Below are 21,069 nucleotides of genomic sequence, written 5' to 3' on the forward strand. Positions count from 1 at the left end.
CTTCCCCTTATCAAACAAGAACTTCCAAAAGCAAAATGTGAAAGATTTCCTGGTAAACATTTCAAGGAGACGGGGTTAATTACAGTCAGCTGTGCTCCACTTATTTTTCAGTTCAAAAACATTAAACTTCATGGAACTGTGTGGGTAAGGGAAAGCAAATGAAAGAAATACTAGATTTCCTTTGAACACACTGTTGGCAAACTTCAGACCTCCTCCCGCTTTCTCTTGGTACCATCCAAGACCCAGACCCCCATTTCCCCAAAACTATAAAACCTCTCAATACCTTCTTTCCCTGGTCTTGTTAAGACTAGAAGCCCACTGCCAATCTATTCCAAGTAAAAATCTCAATAAACATACACAGAGGTTTTGTGGGGTCTTTGACACGTTTTTCTCAAGCTAATCTCAAGTCATGCATAATTTTTGTCTCTGCAGCAAAAGGAAAAGGGAATCACCCATTTTTTAGAGTCGCCTCCCTGGTAACACAAAACATCTGTTTTTATGTAGGTTTTCAACCCAAAACCTCGACTGAACCTCCAAAGAGGCGTTGAGCACCAGGATAACATCAGAAACGGACTAAGAAATTTTCAGGGTCACAGTGAGTTGAGATATTTTTAGGCATTCAAGTCACAGGCATAGCCAGGCCAAAATTAAATCAGACTTTTGTCAGGTCAAGTAAGGCCACGTCATGCCTTGCCAGGATATTTTTGGGCTGATGAGGGTGGCTTCTTTAGTTTTTTTCAAATCACTTGCCAATGACACTTTACATTATATTAATTAAATTAACAAGGCACCATATTTTTAAAATTAAATTCCAAATTGACCAGAATGAAGTAGTCTGGCTACTGAAAGATATGAAGGGCAACAAAAACAGCCATAGGAAACAAAGCAGCAGTACTGGTGACATAGATGCAAGATGTTTCAGGGAAGATAGAATTCTCCCACATTGTCGAGCTGGAGAAATTGATAAGACTGTGCAAGACTGGCACTGAAAAGGGAAAACAACACAAGGAGCTTGCATTTATATAGCACGACTGACATCCTACAAACTCTATGAAGTATTTTACAACTAATTTGTTACATAATTTAGGTAAAAAACAGCCAGTTTGCACACAGTAAGGAGCCACAAATAGCAATGACCAGTTAATCTGTTTTTCATGGTGATGCAGAGACATACGTTGGCAAAGACACCAGGAGAACTTTCTACTTTTCTTTTAACAAGTGTCACCAGACAATTAAAGAGGGCATTGATCTACTGTATTGTTCAAACAATTCCACCTCCACAATGTCGCACTGAATTCTTAAATTACAATTTCCAGCCAATTCAACAAATTTCTTTATCCTCACCAACACCACCCTCCACACATTTATTTCTTCCATCTCTTCACAGGTCTTGCAACCAGTAATTTATACATCAAATGGATACTTACATTGAGCTGGCTTTGCAGATGGTGCAAGAAATACTTGCAGGAACTGTGCCAAAAGATTCAGGCATCAATGACAATAACGGCAATGAATGCACATGAGCTCACAGGCACACTTCCACAAGTTTGTTAGCTACAGGTGGGTTTGAATCTTTATGAATCAGTGCTCTCACACTCGTGTGTGGCACAGTTGCCTGAAATCTTTGAAAGAAGCCATCACTAGTGCTGTGAAGTTGAGTTTGTATAGACGTAAAGAATGTTTGTAAAAAAAATGTAAAATAGCAGAAGGGGAACAACAGAGTGTGGTCCCTTTAAAAAGCTGGTTTTGAGTTCAATACGGAGATGTTTAAAACACAGTACACAAATGACAACATTTGTCACAGAGATCAAAACGTCAGGGTCATCTTGGTAACAGGTTCTCTAGGTTTTTGCATTTTGATAGCCTATCAGTTTAAAGACAACCCTCAGTTAACAGCTTATTAGTCTCAAGAAAACACTCAGCTAACAGGAACCTTTCAAATTTGAATTTGCTGTTGCTGTCAGCCTCAGACCAATCTGGATACAGGAAATGGATCAGTCAGAGTATAAACAAGAATTCAACTATCACACTGGAGTTCAGTTGAGTTCAACTGAGAGCCAGCCAGAATAGAAGGCCATCTCTACAGTGGTTCTCCAGCCTGCTAGCTAAAGAACTCTGAAGAGAATTCTCCATCTACCTAACAACAAGATATCAAATCAGAAATACCTTACAGACAGAAGTCACCAGAAAAATCTCCAAAGCTTCCTAAAGCCATCAGACCTGCGTTGTACATATTTTTTGAGCGTGACTAAAATTGTTATTACCATTTTGGTTCTTAGTCCTAATACCCCTCTCAGTGGATGGGTCAGTGCCAAATATTGTTTGATAACTATTCCTGAGAAGCACCTTGGGACATGTACTATATAAACGCAAGACGTTTATGAGTTATCATTACAGATGTTGCGCACCCATGATACCTCCTTCATAATCAGAAACAAGGCAGGCAGGTTGAATGTCATTCTTGTTTAAGCAATTATGGTGTACCACTTCCTGGTTTCATGAACGTCTGGACAGATTGAGACATGTAATTTAACATAAAACAGTTTGGAAACAGTTTGCAGATTCGTACAAAAGGAGCTGTTTGTTCAAAATTCAACAGCAGCACCAGCAGAAGACCCATAACCTTAAAAATGTTAACTCCAAGCAAAAACAAAAAGAATCTGTCTCAAATGATACACATGGAAAGATCATGGGCTAAAAAAAATTGAGTCAAGTATGTAAGATTAATGTGTAGATGACGCAGTACTCATGATATTTTTATACAGATTCAGGCAAAGATTAATGGTACCTACATTTCCGAAACAATGAGCTAAATAGAGTTTACAAGGATGACGGGTGGGGATCTCACTGAAACTTACAGAATATCAAAGGCCCAGATAAAGTAGACAGGGAGATGATGTTCCCATTAGCAGGAGAGACTGGGACCCAAGTATACAGCCTCAGAGTAAAGGGACGACCTTTCGAACTGAGATGAGGAAGAATTTCTTCAGCCAGAGTTGTGGTGAATCTGTGGAATTCATTGCCACAGAAGCTTTGGAGGCCAGTTCATTTAGTGTATTTAAGACAGAGATAGATAGGTTTTTGATTGGTAAGGGGATCAAAGGTTACGGGGAAAAGGTGGGAAAATGGGGTTGAGAAACTTATCAGTCATGACTGAATGGCGGAGCAGACTTGATGGGCTGAATGGCCTAATTTTGCTCTTCTACCTTATGGTCTAAATGTAAAGAATTGCACCTATGAGTTATGAACTTCAAGACCAAAATTACAGAGTGCAGCAAACACAAACTTAATTGGAATATTTAGAGCAAATAAATATACTCCTGATATAAAAATAGTTCATTTTGGTTAGAGTATTGCCCAAGAATAGGAACGAGAGCAGGATGTTCAATAACTGCAGTGCGAATGTATAATCCCTGAAAAAAATCTTCAACTTCCATAATTCTTTTTCCACTCAACTTTGCCATTGAGGTTAATTTTAAGCAGTTACCCATTATACGAGTCACATATACCTTGCCTTCATCCATGGGGTTGTCACTGATGTGGACAATTAGTCCTGGGTGAGTTTTTGATGATCTGCAATTAAAACATTCATTTAGCTATAAAAGAAAGGAGAAAAAAAAATGGTCGTGCAAAGCTTTCAAACAGTTTAAAAATAGCTATCAGGTTACATCATGAACATATAGCAACCATTTACAAGAACAATTTTAACTAGTTTCTCAGGCTAAAAACCACTCAAATTATTAATTTATTCAGCTGCCATTAGTGTTCTGAATTAAACTAAATCATGTGGCATGCATTAAACATCTTTATCCCACTCATTTCATAATTGCAGATCTGACTATTGTTGATATGAGCATCACTATAACTACAGGACACTCAACCTCCAACCAGTGGCATTAAGTTTGCCACTAGGTTTTAAGTTTTTAATCTATTCACAAACATGTAAGATTGTAAACAGCCAGTGATGAAATAAGAGCAGACAGGAGGCCAACTGATCAGCTATCCAATCAACAGAATGGACAACATTCAGACCAGCAATGTGATTGGGTGCCCATCACACAAAAGCTTGCAATTGTGGAGAACTTGCACTTATGTAGCATCTGAAAAACAGAAGTATCTGGGCAGCCAGGAACTCCAAATATGTGCTGTTAGGATGACCGATGATGCTAAATTGACTCAGTGCCGGGGGATTAGCAGAGTAAACATATGGAGTTATGGGGTGGGATTGTCGTCGGTGCAGGCTCAATGGACTGAATGGGCCACCTTCTACACTGTAGGGATTCTAAACTGGGAAGAGGTTGTAACAAATAGCTTTGTTGAAGAGGTCGGCTTGAAGGAAGTCATTCAAGGTGGCGAAGGAGTACAAGATGTCTCGAGAGGGAGTTCCAAGGTTTTGATCCAAGACGTTTGTGCAAAAGAGGGAGGAGGATTACATGAGACTGGAGTCAGTAAGAGAGGACGGCTCAGTAGCTTTGCCATGTCTGCAATGGTTGTATCTGGAGTGTAACTTCAGTTGTGTAGCTTTTGTATAAAACATGTGAAATTAGAAGGAAGTCCACTTGCAGTTACTTTAAGTATGCTAAGAAATGCAAGCAGGCGAAATGAAACGTGTTTGATCAATATTGCCTCAATGCTGCACAAGGATTGAAAACCCAATTAAAACAAGGAGTTGCAGGAGATATGGGTGCATGTCTGGGGAGTGACAACAAGTTCAAAGACATTGGTAAGGAATACTTTTGTACAAAGAAGGTTATCAATAACAGGGATTCTAGCGATTTAGCTCCTGTATGCCTGGGCATTAAAAAGTTGCCATCATCCCAGATGACCATAGGCTGCAGTGGGGAGAGCCGACTGGTGGCCATTTAACCTAAGGATCACAACATCTCAGGCAAGGGCCAAGGTTGAGAAGGTGGTGTCTTTATGAATAACTTCAGCCAGTACAGGAATTGAACCCTGCTGATGGTGACACTCTGCACCAAAAACCAGCCATGCAATCAACAGCGTTAATCAACAAGTATTCCTCATGCCTCATATAAATCATTAGTGTAAAATAAAACCTCAAGAGCAAGGGAGGAGTGCAAGAACATCAAGATGCTTTTTTTTTGACTGTTTGGCTGAGGCAATATCTTAACCATCTATGCAGCTAAATTAAAAATCTTAAGACCTGGCATGCACCCATTGTGGCATTACTGAAAACACCTCAACATCAACTAAATCTTACACCATTTTCCTTCTCTCGGACAAACTGCTTACCTAAAGCATTTATTATATGACAAAAGTGTGTCACGACTTGGAAAAAAACAATTGGCTATTTCAAATTAGAGATGCCTGCAAGATATTTTCATACATAGCCCTTCTGACTGAGGCTTGACTTCTATCAGGTAAGGATATCAAGGGAGATGGAACCAAAGCAAGTGAATGAAATGGAGGTATAGATCAGCCATAACAGGTATACATGGAGCTGAAAAGCCTTCTCCTAATCACTGATGTTTCTATTGGGGATCAAAGGGTACACAGTAAAATGTGTCTTTAATAAAAGAAAGACAATTATTGGTCTGTGATAATACCAATTCACACAGCTGCCATAGACCCAATCCAATTTCAAAAACAAATGCTGAACTTATTTGTGTAATTTTTAAAGTTACTTGATTTCCCCAACAATCTCCCTGGTTACATCTCAAAGAACTGAAATAATTGGCATGACTTGCACAACCAAATCTAGGTCTTAGCTTCAGTCATAGAAAAAATATTGGCATATAGATCAGCCATGATCTTACTGAATGGTGGGGCAGGCTCAAAGGGCTAGATGGCCTACTCCTGCTCCTAACGTATTTATATAGTTGAGCTTCTAAACAAAGGCCCAACCCTCTGCAACCTGAGGCAGATACATTTTTGGACGAATTATTGTGTTATGGAATCGCGATACAAATCAACCATGATGTAATTAGTTGACAGAACAGGTTAAGAGACTGCTTATCAATCAAACTGATTTAAATGGATAGTTAAATAGACAGGGGAAAATTCAAACAAAACTTAACTATTCCCCCCTGGAATTTTTTTTCATTAAAATGAGCGTCACTGGCTGGCCAGCATTTATTGCCTATCCCTTGGTGCCCAAGGGCAGTTGAGAGTCTGCAATAGTCATTGCTGCGGCTCTGGAGTCACATGTAGGCCAGGCCAGGTAAGGATGGCAGATTTCCTTTCCCAAAAGGACATTAGTGAACCGGATGGGTTTTTCTAACAATCGACCATGGTTTCATGGTCATTGGTAGATGTTAATTTTTAAAAATTGAATTCAAATTCCATTGCTGTGGCAGGATTCAAACTTGGGTCCCCAGAATATTAGCTAAGTTTCTGGATTAATAGGCTAGCGATAATACCACTAGACCTTCGTCTCCCCGTATAGAGAATTGCAGTTGCACTTTCTACTTTCTATACTTAACAGTAAGCTGGAATTGGAACAAGCATTTCTGATTATGATTTTATAAACAATTCACCGCTAATCCTCCACAGAGCTCCCCTGGTCTCCCCCAGTCACCCTTACACTCTCATCAGTGTCACAAGGGCTGGAAAAAAAAACCTTGCCTCAGCCTCTCTGAAATGCATTTGCAAAAATGTTGGTTTGATCACAACAAAAAATGTCCAAAACGCAGAGCTTCCAATTAAAACATCAATTTTCAAAAGCACATCGATGTCTGCACTCCTCACCATTTTGGTAATGCACTAACATGAAGCATTTCTTCATCTACAAGCAATGATATAATGAAGATTTATGTTTGAAAGCATCCTGATCAAAATCACAAACAGTGTGCCCAATGTTATTTGGCAAACTGAATGGTTCCTTTAATTACAATTTGCTTTAATCTTCAATAAATATACAATAAGAAAGAGGGGCTAATTGACAAGATAGTTATAGAATCAGAGGCTTGGAAATGGGCCCTTTGGCTCAACTTGTCCACTCTGCCCCTTCTTTAAAAATCACTAAGCTAATTCCAATCGCCCGCATTTGGCCCATATCCCTCTTATCCACGAAACTACTTAAAGCTTTTTAAAAGGCAATATTGCGCCAGCTTCTAATACTACCTCTGGCAGCTTGTTCCAGACACTGATCATCCTGTGTGTGAAAAAATTGCCCCTCTGGGTCCTTTTGTATCTCTCTCTTCTCACCTTAAACCTATGTGCTCTAGTTTTATTCCCCCATACCTCCACTGTAATTCCATTGCAATTTGTTGTGGCAAAAATGAATTAAGGCAGCCATACTGAGGCCAAAGAATTAACCAAATCTTTTAAAAAGTTATCTCAAACATGAAAATAAGGACAAATCCTAGCTATGATTGTAACACTACATTCTGCACTCTCTCCTTTCCTTCTCTATGAACAGTATGCTTTGCATATACAGCGTGGAAGAAACAATACTTTTCACTGTATACTACTACATCTGACAATAATAAATTAATCAAATTATTCATGCACAGTATTGAGTAGGATGTTTCCAAGAGAACATGCACTACAAGAATGAAGCACTTACAGTTCGATGGCTTTATTCCACATAATAACGTAGCCTGAGAGTGTGAAAGACTCCACGTTGACAATATGTACATTGCCTCTTTCTGTGCCAACATACAACCATTTACTCTGGAAGGGCAGATGGCAAAATGTTATCCTGCAGAGAAGAAAAAATGTTGAATGAAAATATTACCTATAAATTATATTCTTAAATCTAACAAAAGAATAGTCACTAAAGACAAATCTTAAATATATTTTAAATAAAAACATGAATATATTGATTGGTAGTGTGTTGTGTGGCTGTGGTACTGGAGTGCATCCTCCATCACAGCCACTTATGAAATTTAATTCATTAAGTGGTAGTTTGACTGTTTTAAAAAGCCAACCGATTCAGTAGTGGTCTGCAGACAAATGAACGTTCTATCCTTTTCCAGTCTGATCTACAGGTGGCTCTGTTCCCACTCAATCATCGACTTTTTGGTTCTCTAAGCAGTCCAAAAAACTAGTCAGTCATAGCAACCATTACTATCTTCGAGAAAGCAGCCTCCTACCATTTCCTCATGCAAAACATCACGAATCACAAATTCCACTGGGGTAATTCTGATTTCATTAAAACTTACCACCCGGCATAAACATTCAGGGCCAGAATTCTAGTCACTAGAAAGGTATATTCACCAATCATTTCACCAAGCAGAAAAGATACTGCAAAAAGGATAATCATTGTAAGACTTGGACAATGAATGGCTGGAGCCGAATAGACATCATCAACCTCAGTTTTGATTAAAGATCACAGACCTGAAGTGTATAAACTCTATTCCCTCTCCACAGAGGCTGCCAGACCTGCTGAGTGCTTCTAACATTTTTTGTTCTTATTTCTGATTTCCAGTATCAGCACTACTTTGCTTTTCCATTATTCATCTGTTCTTATATAGCATGTATATCTATAACATATTGCAGCTGTTTGTGTTGATTTTGCAGGGGATGCAAGTGCTTTCCCCATTTCTTGCCTTGGACATTGTAACTGCCACCTATGTTTGCTGAATGGCCCTTAGTTTAAGGGAACTCCTCAGAACTCGAGGATAGGAATAAAGTGAATGAATGCAGGTTGCAAGAGACTCCTCACTAATTGCCATCCATGCCAAACTTACGTTTGCAATCACCAGTCTCCTATCTCCTCAACGCAGACCAACATTCAAAATGCCATCCACAGTACACTGTTACTTCAACTACGTAGTCGATGTGTAATTCCCACCAAGCAAATAGCTCTCAGATAGAATAATGTTGCCCAGGTTAAACTAACCAACTGAATATACTTTTATATGAGTTACTAAAACACAGCAAATTTAGAGCTGTACTTGTGCATATTTTGGGAAGTAAATCTTTTAAACTTAAATAAATGTAAAAGTGCAAAACCAAAATATCCAACACAGGTGAGTAGTCTTGTGGCTAGCAGTTGGCCATCTTGAAGAAAGTTTAGCTGCAACTTTGCAAGAGATAAAGGGATGTACTGGGTTTTGGGCCATTTCATTCTACAAATAAAGGTCAATGGACTGTTTGCAAGGTTCAATATATTTGATTAATTTAATTGCAATTCCCACACACTTTCAATGCTAGTGTACCCACTGGATGATACCGCCAGCTCTGAAGCATGTGACCCTTTCATCACTGGTATCATATTAATCTGTTACATCACAAGAAAAGTAAACATGAAAATGCTATCTAAGGCGTTACAAAAGAGAGATGTGCAATGAAGGCTGCTGTTCAACAGAGATTCTAGTGGGATCAACAGCATGTTTCATTTTTAATGCCGAGAAAAATCAGAACTATTTATCGAACTTCAGCCTCAGAAACGACTGATAATCAATTTTGTTCTTAATTGGCCACAAAACAAAAATTGATTTTATTAATGATTCCTCCAAACGCTAAGGTTTATGACCATTATTACACGCTAGGCAATGTGCCTAACACTACTACTTAGCTGACTTTTCCCCAGTGCTACTGTATTTTGGTGTAATCAAGTGCAAAACATAGAAACAGAGCCATTCAGTCCCTTGAGCAGGCTCTGCCATTCATTTTGACCATAGCTGATCATCAAATTCAATATTTTGATTCCGACCCCCCCATATGCCTTGATCCCTTTAGCCCCAAGAGCTATATCTAATTTCTTCTTGAAATCACATGACATTTTGGCCTCAACTACTTTCTGTGGTTACGAATTCCACATACTCACTGCCTTCTGGGTGAAGAAATTTCTCCTCACTTCAGTTCTAAAAGATTTACCCCTTAACCTCAAACTATGACGCTGAGTTCTGGACTCCCCACCATCAGGAACATTCCTTCTGAATCCACCATTGAATCCTGTTAGAATTTTATAAGTTTTTATGAGATTCCCTCACTCTTCTAAACTCCAATGAATATAACACTAACTGACTTAGTCTCATATGACAGAGCTGCCATCCCAGGAATCAGCCTGGTAAACCTGTGCTGAAACCCCTCTATAGCAAGGACACCAAAACTGCACACTATCCTCCAGGTGTGGTCTCACCAACATCTGATACATCCCTATTTCTATACTCAAATCCTCTCGGTTTGAAGGTTGGCATGCTATTTGCTTTCTTTACTGCCTGTTGTACCTGCACTTATTCAGTGACTGATGCATAAAGATACCAAGGTTTCACTGAGTATCCAGCAGTTCCTTCTGCCACCATTGTTTTTTTTTAACCCTTAACTACACTGGCTCTTCTGTGCTCATGGGATGTTTTTAAAGAGATAACAGAAAAGGTTGATGAGAGTAATGTTATTGATGCTGTACACAGACTTTCTAAAGTCATTAAGTACAGTGACAAACAAGGGACTTGAGAAAAGTATAGCTCGTGGAATAAAAGCTACAGTAGTAACGTGGATACAAAATTGGCTGAATAATAGGAAGTAGAGCGTAATGGTCAATGATATTTTTAAGGCGAGAGGAAGGTTTGTATGAGTGTTCCCCAGAGGTCAGTACTGAAGCTCTAGCTTTTCGATATATATTTTAAAGATCATGATCTTGGTGTGCAGGGATAATTTCGAAGTTTATGATGATATAAAATGTGGAACCACTGTAAATTATGTTGGTGGAATGGGCAGATAGGTGGCAGATGAAGTTCGGTGTGCAGAAGTGTGGACAAGTGTTTGGTAAGAAGAACATGGGGGTGTGGTTCACGTTTGGAATACACTGTCTGAAAGTGTAGTGGAGGCAGGTTCAATTGAGGCGTTCAAGAGGGCATTAGATAATTATTTAAATAGAAACAAGGTGCAAAGGAACAGAGGAATGGCACTAAGTCATAATGTTCATTTGGAACGCTGTGCGGACATGATGGACCAAGTTGTCTCCAAACTGTCACCATAACAAGTGTGTGAACTCTATGGCAACCTTGGCTCTTAAATCCTCACTGGTTACCTTGTCTCTTCAATCCTCAGTTTGGCCATCCAGATTCATTGTTTGCTGTGGTAAATTTCTTTGTCATTCTCCAATATTCTCAACTTATATAATAATTCAACTTCATTCTCTGGAATCCAGGTGTCTGAATTTTACAACCTTTTGGTGATATTCATTGCTGTACGAGTCATTTGACAATTTTTTTAATGCTCAGATGATCAGTGACATTCAAATATCAGCGTGTTCCTTCACTTTAGCGGCCACTTTTTTAAACCCAAGGTTTATTTATCATAAATAACTAATAGATCATCATCCTTTAACTTTATACTACTACCATGCCACATTTGATTCCTGATCACACTTCAGCATACATTTCAATTCCATTTCATGACAGATAGGTTCACTTGTATCATACTGTGCACTTATATCTCAATATCGTATCAATGCATGGAATTTAAAATATTTTTCAAGAATACGGTTCCTTTCACCCAAGCATCCGTAGACCAGTCCGTTTACACAATTGCAGTATTCTTCTTATAGAGGAACACACCTCTAGAGAAAGAAAGCAATAAGGGACAATGTTAAGGGGTCTTCAAGATGTGTTTGAAAGCAGGAAGGAAAATGATCAGTTACAAGGGCTGAGAAAGGTTGGGAGCATTGTGGTGGCTAGCCTAAAGCAGAGTGAGGAATGACACGTATATCAATATCTCAGAAGGTATATCTTGGAGCAGGCGATAAACAAGGGACACAGGGCTAAAGGAGATTGCACATGACAAAAGAAATGCAGAATACTGTGAATACTGAGAAAATACTGTTGGAAAGCAACAGCAAATGCTGCAAAAACTCAACAGGTCAGGTAGTATCTGTGGTAAGAGAAAAGGAAAAATAGTTTCAAAATTTCTGATGAAAGGTCATCAACCTGAAATGTTAACTTTCAAGGATGCTGCCTTACCTGCTGAGTATTTACAGAATTTTGTGTCTCGATTTCAGATTTCCAATATCCATGGCATTTTGCCTTTGCATGAAGTATCCAGTACGAGTCAGATTGCAGGCACAGTTTGCTGGATGACTTGCATTTTGTGAAGTGGGATGAAGTAACTGAAGAGTGTTTCAGCATGGGATTCGGGGCAGAGGTGCACAAAGCTTCCAAGGCAAAAGAAAATGACAGTAACAAAACAAACATACGGAAGCAAGTGAAACTGAAAAGTTGAGCAAGAAGCCAACGTGAAGCTGAGGCATTAGGTGATTAAAATATCTAAAAAGGATTACTTTGGCTTGGTCAACATGAACACCCAAGACTCATGTTGGACAGGTCATATTGATTTCATTCAAATTATCCCCATGTTTTTTTTATTTCAAAATGGTGACCCATTGCACCAACACTTCATATTTCACATCCTGTGTACAAGTCGACCTCCTATATTTTGGAAGCACTTTTTTTTTGAAACTTCATAGCTCCACTTGTATATTGTGATCTACAGTAATGACAGAATGAGAGCATAGAGGGGAAAATGTGATATAAAGATATTAAGAGTTATGATGCAGGGTTTTGAGGGGTGCTTGAAGGAAAGCATGGTACATTAGATTCCCATGATAGCAAGTTTCCACTCAAAAACCCACAAAGACTTTGTATGGAATTAACAACAAGGTAAAGGGCAAGTACCATTCCTTCACCATTAACCACAAAATCGGAGCACAGTATTAAAACAATTTAGAAACGACAAAATGCTGGGATATGCTATCAATTGCATCTAATTTTGATTTACACTTATTAACCACAAAAAAGTTTGCTTGTTTTACTTATATAGTCTAACCTAAATTACTGGACCTGCAAGACAATCTAAAGCTCCAAATTACCTACATTGGTTAGGCCACAACTAGACGATTACATTTTATTCAGCATACCACAGTAACGATATATATGGACATATATCTGTTCCTCAGGTATATACATACATACTTCTTTTTTCCTTTACGATAATCCTTAAAACCTATCCCAACGACTAAGCTTTTAGTCATCTGCCCAAGTATCTTAAGTGATTCCATAACAATTGTTTGACAACAGTCCTGTGCAGCACCTCCGGACATTTTATGACATAAATGCAAGCTGCTGTTGCTTTTAGACTCACTTAAATACATGTATACAGATTCTTTAGAACAAAATAGTGACTGATTAATCCTGAGTGATGTGACAGTCAACAAGTGTAGATCAAGGGCAGGAGAATGCACAAACAGTGAGGGAGGGCACAACAGGCAGGGAAAGAGAGCAAGGGAGAGAATTAATAACAGAAAAGGAAGAAAGAGGACGAGAGAAGGAAGCGTTGAAGAACAGAGCGATAGTGGGCTGGGGAGCAGAGTTTTCATACTATGAGAGAGATCTGACAGGATTGCAAAAGTAGAAAAGCTTTCCACTTCAGGACTTCCTTATTAAAATAAAGTAAAATCTTTTCAGACTAATTTTTGCTCAGATATGGCTTTAGAGTAGTTATTGATATGACCATTGACAATTCTGCTCTGACATGATGGCCTTTATTTCAGAGTAAAGTCACAAAACTGCACCAAATAAACACACCAACAATCAGGTCAAGATTAGTGCAATGGGTTCTTCACAACTCTTGACAGCTCACCACCACCTTGAGGGTAAGCAGAGATGGGCAATAAATGCTGGCCTTGCTAACAATGTTCAAATCCCACAAACAACTAAAAGAAAATCTTTACAGGAGCACTGCAACAACTTTACACACATCTTTAGCCACTATATAACACATCTTACAGGAATATTGCATAGGTAGAAGCAATCCCAATATTGTGTTTTTGAGGAACTAGGTTAGTAATTATTTAACATTTCAAGTGGGTAGAGAATGGTCTCCTTTGCCCACTGAGAACAAGATGAGTTGGCAGAAAGTCAGCATGTTGAGGGCGAAATTAAATCTTCATTGTGCCCTGAATTGTTTTCTGATTAGCTGCAGCAATTACAGGCCACAACACTTTATGTCACAGATCAAAGTATCTTTTCCGCACCTACAGGCATATTGCCAATGATCTATCATTCAATTTGCAATCACTTGGAATCAGCCGTTGCCAAATAGTCTCACCAACCACAGAACAACTCACATGTATTAGATAAGAGTCTCTAATGCAGGTGCTTCACTGATATAGTAATGAGATGCAACAGATGACATGTTGCTTCTTAAAACCACTGTGGGTGAGGAGACTGCGAGCAAAGCACGCTGTGACTGCTATGGACATAGAAATGGGAAAACTTAGCAACCACTCCATTCTACGTACTACAGAATTTGTTTGGAAGCTTGCACACAAAGAATGAAAGTCAGTTAAATAAGCATTATAAAGCTAGCTATCAAAATAATGGTTCAATTAACCAATCATTTTAGAAACCACACTGTTTCACTCCACATGACTCAGTAGATAACACTTTTGCCCAAGCCAAAAGGTCATGAGTTCCAGCCCCATTCCAGAGATTTCAGTACATAATCTAAGCTTACAGTCCCAGTGCACTATTGGAGATGCTGCCTCTCAGAGAGAGCACTAATACAAGTGTGTCTGTTTTGCTAGATATAAAAGATACCATGGCACCATTCATTTAAAAAAAGCCTCATGTCTTGCCCAACATTCATCCCTCAAATAAACCTACCAAAATAAATTAACTCATTCACCTCATGTGCTGCATGCAAGATTGTGCTGTGCACTACTTTGCTTGGTGATCTCTCAAAACGCAATCCATTAATTACAAGGGTCTTGAGAGACTGACGTAAGGGGGTTCTACAGTCATCTAGGCTTCTTTTGCCTACTTAAGCAGGGAAATTAAACACCATTCAAGGTCCAGGCTAAAAAACAGGTTAAGTTGTTCAATCACCTGAAAAGGCCTGAGCATAATCTATGAAGAGTTCTCGTCAAAAGGAATAGCTGGCCTCTAAGCCGCCCTGTAACTTGAGCGAAGCAAGCACTCAATTAATTAACTGTTCAAAATTCATTTAAGGAAGTTTTCCAGAGGAAAGCTTGCTGCAGAAGGTACATAAATCATCTATCATTGACTAAGTATAAACTCTAACCACCACTTCAGCAGCCAGAATGTAATTATACAGATCATTTTTATGTACCCTTATACAGATTATGTAAAAAGAAAACCTGTCAAGTGGAGTGTGAAATAAAACCAATTTGGACTTTCTGCTCAACAGATGTTAATTAATAGTTTCTACATAATAAGATAGCCATGAATAGAAACTGTAAATGAAACCTCCCTCATTGAAAGGCGTCAAAAATGCAGATACTTTCTTAAAAGAACAGTCGAAAAGAAAGTACCACTAATACCAATTAGACCAGAGAATCATAAGTCTATAGTATCAGAAGCTGAGCGGACAGAGTGCTCTTCAGTGCAATAGGAATATACTTAGGTCTTATAATTTGCTGATGCCATCCCTAACCCTGCAATCTCCTCCAACACATCAAGCCTCAGATCATAGAGTCCCTACAGTGCACAAGGAGACCATCTGGCCCATCAAGTCTGCACCGGCAACAATCACACCTATCCCCGCAACTCCACACATTTACCCTGCTAATCCTTCTGATCTACGCATCCTGGGACACTAAGGGGTAATTTAGCATGGCCCACATAACTTTGGACTGCGGGAGGAAACTGGAGCATCCGGAGAAAATCCCCACAGACACAGGGAGAATGTGCAAGTCCACACAGATAGTAACCCATGCTGGGAATCGAATGCAGGTCCTTGGGGCTGAGAGACAGCAGTGTTAACCACTGTGCCAAGATGCCACACTAATTCTGGCATTCCCAATTTTAATGATTCCACCACTGGCGGTTGCACCCTCAGCTGCCAACATCCTAAACTCTGGAATTCTGCTTTTCTAAACCTCCGCACCTTTGCCAAAAAAATTAGTTTTAAGAAAGCTTTTGCTCACCATTCTGACATTTTTTCTTAATTTTAATTATTAATGTCACAAGTAGGCTTACATTAACACTGCAATGAGATTACTGCAAAAATCCCCAAGTCGCCACACTCTGATGCTTGTTCGGGTACATTGAGGGAGACTGTAATATGGCCAATGCACCTAATCAGCACATCTTTCAGACTGTGGGAGGAAACCAGAGCAGCTGAAGGAAACCCAGACGCAGGGAGAATGTGCAGACTCCACAGAGATAGTGACCCAAACCAGGAATCGAACCCAGGTCTCTGGTGCTCTGAGGGAGCAGTGCCAATCACTGTGCTACCATGCTGCCCCTTTTGCGGCTGTTTGTAAAAATATTGCTTGAGGATGCTTTTTGGGATGTTTTATTACATTAAAAGCAATACATAAGTATTAACTGCTGATCATACCAAGCCGTGCAGCCAAGATATAACAATGCAAACTGACAACATCTGAGGAAAGCAACAGGCTGTAATAGTCACATGTTTATAATGGAATATAGGCTTTTTAAAACGCAGATTTGGAATCCACAACTCAGCAGCTGAATAGGCAAAAATGCTCCAGAGAATGGCCTGAGAATAAAACAAAGAACACTCTGAAACGTGAATCGCAGGAAAGGAGGAATCCCCACATTGATATTGTTTTCACTGAAAATTACATGAGACAAGACACAATCCAGTTTACACTGTAGATGAAGGAAGGTTACCACAGAACTTAAGGACCACCAACTTGACAGATCACAAGATATTGTTTGCACTATAGAATTCCCCAGAGACAAGGAGATATCTGCTGCTTATCACCACCAAAAGCAGTTTAATGGCCTGCCCAGTTTTCATCCCTTAACCAAAAAATCAACTGGTCATTCATCTCAGAGAGCCAGCTGTGCACATTTCAAAAGTAACCCATTAGTTGTTAAGGGTCTGAAATACTGAGGATATAATGAGATTCTAAAATCATCTAGGTACCTTTCTCTTACTTCCACTTATGTTAAACATTACACAGGTTGACAAACAGGTTAAGCAGTTCCTTAGTTCAGTCAGGGAAGAAAAAGCCAAAATGCAATCTTGAAAAAATTATTGCTGATAGCATAATAGGCCATGCTGTGCAATCTGAGAAATGCAATAACCCAATAAAACTGTCCAAGGTGTTTTTTGAAAATAGCTTCTTTGGTAAGGGGCAGTAAGGTGGCAGAGTGGTTAGCACTGCTGCCTCACACTGCCAAGGGCCCAAACTTAATTCCAGCTCTGTCAGAGAGTTGGTGAAGACCCAAGGACCCGAATGGCCTCCTCCTGCACTGTAGGGTTCCACGATAAGAAAGATAAACCCAGATGCAAGATTCTCCAGAGATCAGGGGAATTACTGGGACTACACAAATACCAGCTGAAGGTTGGTCAATAACGTACTGTATTATTAGTTTATGGGGTCAGATGAAAATGTCATATTTCTGTTTTTGAGTAACCAAGCAAAAAAGCACTGGGCTTAAATGGTTGACTAGCCTCTTCCAGTTCTGTACCTAACTCCATTACACAAAACTGCTTGTTGGACAGGGCTAAAAAAGACTGTATAAATGCATCCCTGCGTTTTAAAAAAAGAGCTGCAAATTAACACTGATCTGCTGAAAGAAAACCATCAGTTTTAGCCTCGGGGGGTAATTGCACAGTAAATGGCAGCAGTTCAATCAAGGGCACTCCAAAGGCTTTATCTCCAGCATCATTAACAGTGAACAACCCAGGGTACCAGCAATCAGTGCAACACCATCATCAACTATGAATAGTGCAAGATTCCAGCTCTCAGTGAATGTGGTTACGTAGTGAACAACCCAGGGCAGCGGTAATCAATGCGGCACAATGAATCACTGAACAGCCCAGCATTCCAGCAAGCTGAAGAACCGACCTCGCTGAAGTTTTGAGGTAATTCACTTCCCTAATAAGGTGGATAGGGGAGTGTCTTTGAATGTTGTCTATATGTGTGATTCCAGAAGGCATTTGACAAGAGTCCACACAGGAGATTCAATGGGAGAGAATAAAAGCATATCGGTATTAGAGGTAACAACAGGACATGGGATAGCAATTAATCAGAAGACAAGAGCCAGAGATTAGTTGTATGGGACAAGAGGTGCTTCCCAGGGATACTCAGATTTGCACCAGCGTTTGGGGAAGAAGAGGACATAGTACAAATTCCACTGGATTTATAATCCAGAGACCCAGGCTACTGAGGATATGGGTTTAAATCCTGCCATGGCAGCTACTGGAATTTAAATTCAATTAATAAATTGGGAAAAAAAGCTAGTCTCAGTAACAGTGACCATGACAACTGTCATCAATTGTTGCAAAAACTTACCTGGTTCACCATCGTCCTTTAGGGAAGGAAATCTGCCATCCTTACGGAGTCTCACCAACTCAGTAATGGACTTGCCAACTTTAAGGGCATTCAAATGGTCATTGGATAGGCATATGGATAATACTGGAATAGTTTAGGTTAGAGTATCATTAGATTGGTTCCACTCGTCAGCGCAACATCAAGGGCCGAAAGGCCTGCAATGTTCTATGTTCTACATGTGACTCCAGATCCACAGCAATGTGATTGATTCTTAACTGTTCTCTGAAATGATCTAGCAAACTACTCAGTTCAAGGGTAACTAATGATGGGCAATAAATGTTGGCCTTGTCAGTGATGTCTGCATTCCATTAAAGAATAAAGAAAATAAAATAAAAACTGGTGACCTGCTTGTAGGAATGGCAAATTTTATATTTAAGTCTGCCTATGATACTAAATTGGGAGGTAATGTTATGTTGATGGAAGCCGGAAGTTACAAATGGAAAAAGACAGATTGAACAAGGGGGCAAAACAGTGGCTGATAGCGAGGGAGTGTGATACCATCCAATTTAAATCCAAAGACAAGTCAGACAAAATTCTTAATACAAGAGGCAAGCAACTTGGGAGGAGCAAAAGAATTTAGACTTCCTGGTGTACAAATAATTTAGTGCAAGGGTACAAATTGTACCTAAAAAAGGCTAACGCTGGCCTTTATCTAAAGGGAAGAGGCATTAGATAATTAGTTTATTAAAAAAATCAACACAGCAAACAGCATGTGCCAAACCGTGATGACAATGCAAATAAACAAGTAATCATAACTCATGGTTTATAGAAAGTTGAAATACAAGTATAAAATAATAAAACTTAAATGAACATTATGAAAGCAAGGAAGTGATGTTTCAGTTATGTAGAATAATGTTTGGTTTTGTACTGCACGCCTCAGGAAGGATATATTGGCTTTAGAGGGTGCACAATGTAGATTCAGGGCTTAAACATTTAAATTATGAAGTCAGGTTGCGTAGCTTGGATAAAAGCCAAACATTACAGTCACTAGAAATCTGTAATAAAAATAGAAAATGTTGGAAGTACTAAACAGGTCTGGCAATATCTGTGAAGAGAGAAACAGTTAATGTTGAGTCAAATATGATTCTTCTTCAGAACTGGCTGTTGTGGAGGTTGCACTTCAGAACAGGTGCAATGGGAAACTGGGAGAACAGAACAGAGTGGAATGAACAGGAGGCAGGGAATGAACAGAGTGCAGTCGACGTAGCTGTGGGAGTCAGTGGGAAAATGATTAATACACTGCCTACTCCCAGAAATGGAGACAGAGAACTCAAGGAAAAGAAGTGGAGATTGACATACTGCGTAACCAGAACAAAATGTTCAGTCAGAAAACAGGGTGTCAAACCCGGGTCCCTGGTGCTATGAGGCAGCAGTGCTAAGCACTGTTTCTATCCACACAGGTACTTCCAGACCTGAGTGTTTCCAGCACTTTGCATTGCATTAACCTGGAGCATCCTTTTGAATTCAGATGGTAAAGGATGATCATCTGTGCTACTTAAAATTCTAAAAGGGTTTGGCAAAGAGTGGGTAATAGAAAATCTATTTCAGCTGGTGAGGAAATTCACAAGTGGCTGCAACATTAAAATTAAAGCTTAGCCATTTCCGAGTGAAACCCCTGAGCACTTTTTCACATAAGGCTGTGGAATTATGGAATTCTGTTTCCTAATGTTTTCATCCAACTACTTTAAGACACTGGATAGGGGCTGACTGGGCGCTGAAAATTTGTCACCCTAGGTGTCATATTTAAGTTCAAGCTGAGATATCGACCTAGCTTTGTCACCATCACTGATACTGCGCCCGTCTCATATGTGCTGCTGAGAACTTCATCCACCCCTTTGACTTCTAAACTTGATTATCTGAATGGCCGCCCACATTCTATCATCCATAAATTTGAGGTCAACCAAATCTTTACTGCCAGAATTCTTATTTATACCAGGTTCCATTCACCCATCACCAAAGAGCTCCCTGTCAAGTAATATCTAGATTTTAAAATTGTCATCCTTGTTTTTAAATACCTCCATGTCCTTTTCCTTCCTTATTCCTGAAGTCTCCTTCAGCCCTGCAACCCTTGAAGATATCAGTGCTCAGCTAATTCTGAACTCTCGAGTATTCCTGATATTAATTGCTTCACGATTGGTAGCTTACTTTCATCTGCTTAAGCCTCAAGCTTTGGAATTGCATCCTTAATCCTCTCAATCTCTTTTTCTTCCTTTGAGATGCTTCTTAAAACATCTGATATGCTGTTGGTCACCTGTCTTATATTTGAAACATGTCTTAATTGGGTTGGTGTCAAATTTGGCTTTATAATATTCCTGTAAATGTCTTGGGTCATTTTATCATGTTAAAGATGCTATAAAAAAAAAAGAAGCTGTTGTTTAGTGCCATTATTTTCTTCATTACTGTTATTCTGATTATATTAGTTTTGTGAGTCCCTGATCTGATTAAACTTTACTTTCCTGTTGATGTTCTTTTCCTCCACCGTAAATACCTTTATTACCAAATACCTAATTATTCAACACATCCACCATTTCCTCATTTTAATTGACAATATTATTGCCATCAGTTTCCAAGGGGCCCATATTGCTCCTTACCATCTTTTGTCTGAATATAATTGTAAAATATTTGTGCTCATTTTGAAATTTGTTGCTGGTTTAGTCACATATTCCATTTTTGCTTTGTAATTTTTGTTTGTTCTTGTGTCTTCCATTTACTTTTGTGATTAATTTACAGAATACGGACATCGCTGGGCAATAAATGCCCATTCTTGATTGCACTCGAAGGTGGTGGCCTTCTTGAACTGCTGTAGTCCCAGAGGTCTAGGTACATCC

The 21,069-nt window shown here is 39.3% G+C and overlaps 1 protein-coding gene across 1 annotated transcript in view; it reads right to left on the bottom strand.

The window, feature by feature from the left end:
• LOC145350807 (syntaxin-binding protein 5-like) overlaps window positions 1-21,069 on the bottom strand; it is a 186,902-nt gene that overhangs the window by 120,561 nt on the left and 45,272 nt on the right. The window contains 2 exon segments of the mRNA XM_080200126.1: window positions 3,510-3,573; window positions 7,529-7,663. Coding sequence (XP_080056252.1) covers window positions 3,510-3,573; window positions 7,529-7,663 — 199 coding nt within the window.

This window comes from Carcharhinus amblyrhynchos, chromosome 12 (assembly GCF_965287045.1).
Source record: "Carcharhinus amblyrhynchos chromosome 12, sCarAmb.v2.hapA, whole genome shotgun sequence".
In the NCBI taxonomy this organism is placed as follows: domain Eukaryota; kingdom Metazoa; phylum Chordata; class Chondrichthyes; order Carcharhiniformes; family Carcharhinidae; genus Carcharhinus; species Carcharhinus amblyrhynchos.